Source organism: Gastrolobium bilobum, unplaced genomic scaffold (genome assembly GCF_033153095.1).
Source record: "Gastrolobium bilobum isolate Gb01-03AN ecotype WA unplaced genomic scaffold, APGP_CSIRO_Gbil_v1 utg6129, whole genome shotgun sequence".
Classification (NCBI taxonomy): domain Eukaryota; kingdom Viridiplantae; phylum Streptophyta; class Magnoliopsida; order Fabales; family Fabaceae; genus Gastrolobium; species Gastrolobium bilobum.
The window spans coordinates 558,655-561,534 of record NW_026895895.1 but is presented as its reverse complement, the minus strand read 5'-3'; the positions used below and the strand labels follow the sequence as shown (position 1 = coordinate 561,534).

At 40.5% G+C, this 2,880-nt stretch overlaps 1 protein-coding gene across 1 annotated transcript; it reads left to right on the top strand.

Annotated features, from left to right (window-relative positions):
* The first annotated feature begins 297 nt into the window (after positions 1 to 297).
* Positions 298 to 1,353, top strand: LOC133296719 (ethylene-responsive transcription factor ABI4-like). Its single transcript, XM_061495770.1, has one exon. The coding sequence runs from the start codon at positions 298 to 300 to the stop codon at positions 1,351 to 1,353; it is 1,056 nt and encodes a 351-aa protein (XP_061351754.1).
* The last annotated feature ends 1,527 nt before the right edge of the window (positions 1,354 to 2,880 follow it).

Sequence of the window (2,880 nt, the reverse complement as noted above, 5' to 3'; positions counted from 1 at the left end):
GATTCCAAATTCCCAAGCCAATGTGCACCTGTGGTTATAATTAGTCTGTTTCTTTATTCACTGCACGGCAATGTCTTCATTTCTCTCTCCTATATATACATACATACATACATAATTTCCATAATATCAACACCACCGCCCTATTCCACCATTGACAGAGATGACATTGAAACCACTTTTACCAGAGCCCCATCTTTTGGACTAATCAACAATAACCCCGAACGAGGTAACCAAAGGTCTCTATCTTTCTCTTCAGTCTTGAACCCCTTTTAAAAGCTCGATTGTAGGGCCCAACCAATGGACGATGAACACTCATCCCCACCTTCTCACGAGCCTCCTCAACCACCCATCACCACCACCGTTTCAACAACCACTCCCTGCGAAACATCTAACAGTGCAAACAGCAGCAGTAGCAGCAGCACCACCACCGCCAACAACGCCAATAGACGCAAATGCAAAGGCAAAGGTGGCCCTGACAACAACAAATTTAGATACCGCGGTGTGAGACAGCGAAGTTGGGGAAAATGGGTCGCAGAGATCAGAGAGCCACGAAAGCGAACCCGCAAGTGGCTTGGCACCTTCTCCACCGCCGAAGACGCCGCCAGAGCATACGACCGTGCCGCTATTATTCTCCACGGCTCTAGGGCTCAGCTTAACCTTCAACCTTCTGGATCTTCTTCTCAATCTTCCTCCTCTCGTAGCTCTTCATCTTCCTCTTCCACTCAAACCCTTCGACCTTTGCTTCCTCGTCCTTCGGGCTTCGGTTTCACCTTCTCTTCCACCGGTTCCCATCTTCCGATGGTATTCAACGCCGCCGCCTCCACATCCGGGTTCGTGCCTTTTGGGGTTTACCCTTGCGGCGGCGCTAATAACAATAACTTCAACCCACAGGTTCTGTGCCCTATTGATAATAATAATGAAGTGCAGCTTCATCAACATCACTATCATCGTCATCATCCTCAGGAAGTGGTGCAACTACAACAACATCAACAACCCGAATCTGATGTGAGTGTAGCGGGTGGGGTTTTTGCTAATACAAGTTCTATCAGATCAATCCCGTACCAAAACAATAGCCATCAGGATCATCATGCACAACATAATCCTCTGTTGAATCAACAGCAGGATCAGAATTGCATGGTGGAGGGAATGAATTCTTTGGTAGGGTCGGTGGGGTCAAGCTTGTCTTCTCATCATCAGATTAATATAGATGCACCGGTGGATCCGAATCCCTCGTTAGGGGTGGTGGGGACAATGGGTCTTGCATCTCCGTCTATGTGGTCATTGACAATTGAGGAAGATTATCCTGCAGCTAGTCCATGGGATTATAATGATCCTTTCTTTTTTGATTTTTAAGGAAATTTAATTAAGTTGCATTTAGTTGATTAAATATATATGTTCTTCGATGTTATCTTACAGACTGCTCTGGGTAGATTGATCTAAATTTAGTATACTGAAGGAAGATCAATAGTAATTAAGGTGAATAGACTGTTGGGTAGACGCTGAAAGTTTTTTTTATTTGTTCGTGCTAATTATTGCGGAAAACGAGGGTTCATGCGCGGTAGAATTGATATGAAGAAACCCTGGGGATTAATGAGTTGCTGGTGCTTCTTTGGCAAGTAATCAACGAGCTAACTTCCCATTTGTCTCGCCCAATCATGTGGTAAGCTTTTTCTGTTATGTAGAACAGATAGCTCATTGTATGATAGATCGATTGATTAGTACGTGATATTTTAATTTATATGTATACATTGTTGTCTTGGATCAAATCCTTCTAGGAATTGCGGGTTTCCGGGAATTTTGAACTGTGACAAGCAGAAGTTGAGAAATTGAAAGATAATAAATAAATAAATGGTATTCTCACTGAAATAAGAAAGTTGAATATGTTTCTGCTCAAATTTTATTGAATGTTTCTAAGAGATTTGCTTATGATGTTTTTGTTGGTTTAGAATTATGAAAAGACTATATGTCATATTATTGCGTAATATCATAATGGAAATTACATTTAGTTTTATTTTGTGAGTTATCGTATTAAGGGGGCGTTTGGTATAGTAGAACTTTTTTATTTTATCCGAAAATCACGATTTTCAGAAATATAGTGGAAAATTAATTTTCCTTTAATGATATTAAAAAGCTGTTTAGTAGGCCCCAATTTTCCCAGAATTATTTGATTAAGTTTACTGAGTTTGTGTTTGATTGATTGTGAAATATTAGAGAAAATGTTGGGTTATTTATGTAAAATAACCCCACTTTCACTTTTTGATTCAAAAATGATAAATGAACATTGTACAACCCAAATGAAAAAAGGGATCTGGCTATTTCGTGAGCCGCATTCATTGAAAAAAAAAAATCTACATGGTTAGAATTCATAGCACTGTCTCAATCAAAACGTCGTTGTAAAGAGCTGAGATCGAAGACTTCTTCTCACCTCATATCCCTATTTCAACACTCTCTCATTCTCATTCCCGATTCGCCCCCCGGCGCCACTCCTTTCCGACAGATCATCATGAAGAAAATCATTCTTAATATCAAGTTGATAAAGTGACCAGTGGCGGATAGCAGCCATGGCAATAAAGAGATGAACATAAGTCATCTTCACCACAGGGGAAAAAATGTCACCTTAATCCAATCCAAACACTTAAATGAAACTAATTTCCACCAAGCGAGCTTTAAGGCGATCCATTTGACCATCGGGACCAACCTTAACAGCATAAATTCAGCGACGGCCAATAATAGATTTTTCAGACGGAAGATGGCCAATAATAAATTCAGCATAAATCACAGGTGCCATTGTGATGAAGAGTACTCATTTCATCAATATAACCAGTCTCATCCGAAATGTGATCCATCCGAAATGTGAGAGTGTTTGAACTGTAGTCTTAC

Coding starts and splice junctions, on each gene's coding strand:
- LOC133296719 (XM_061495770.1), top strand. CDS start 298: ATGGACGATGAACACTCATCCCCACCTTCTCACGAGCCTCCTCAACCA.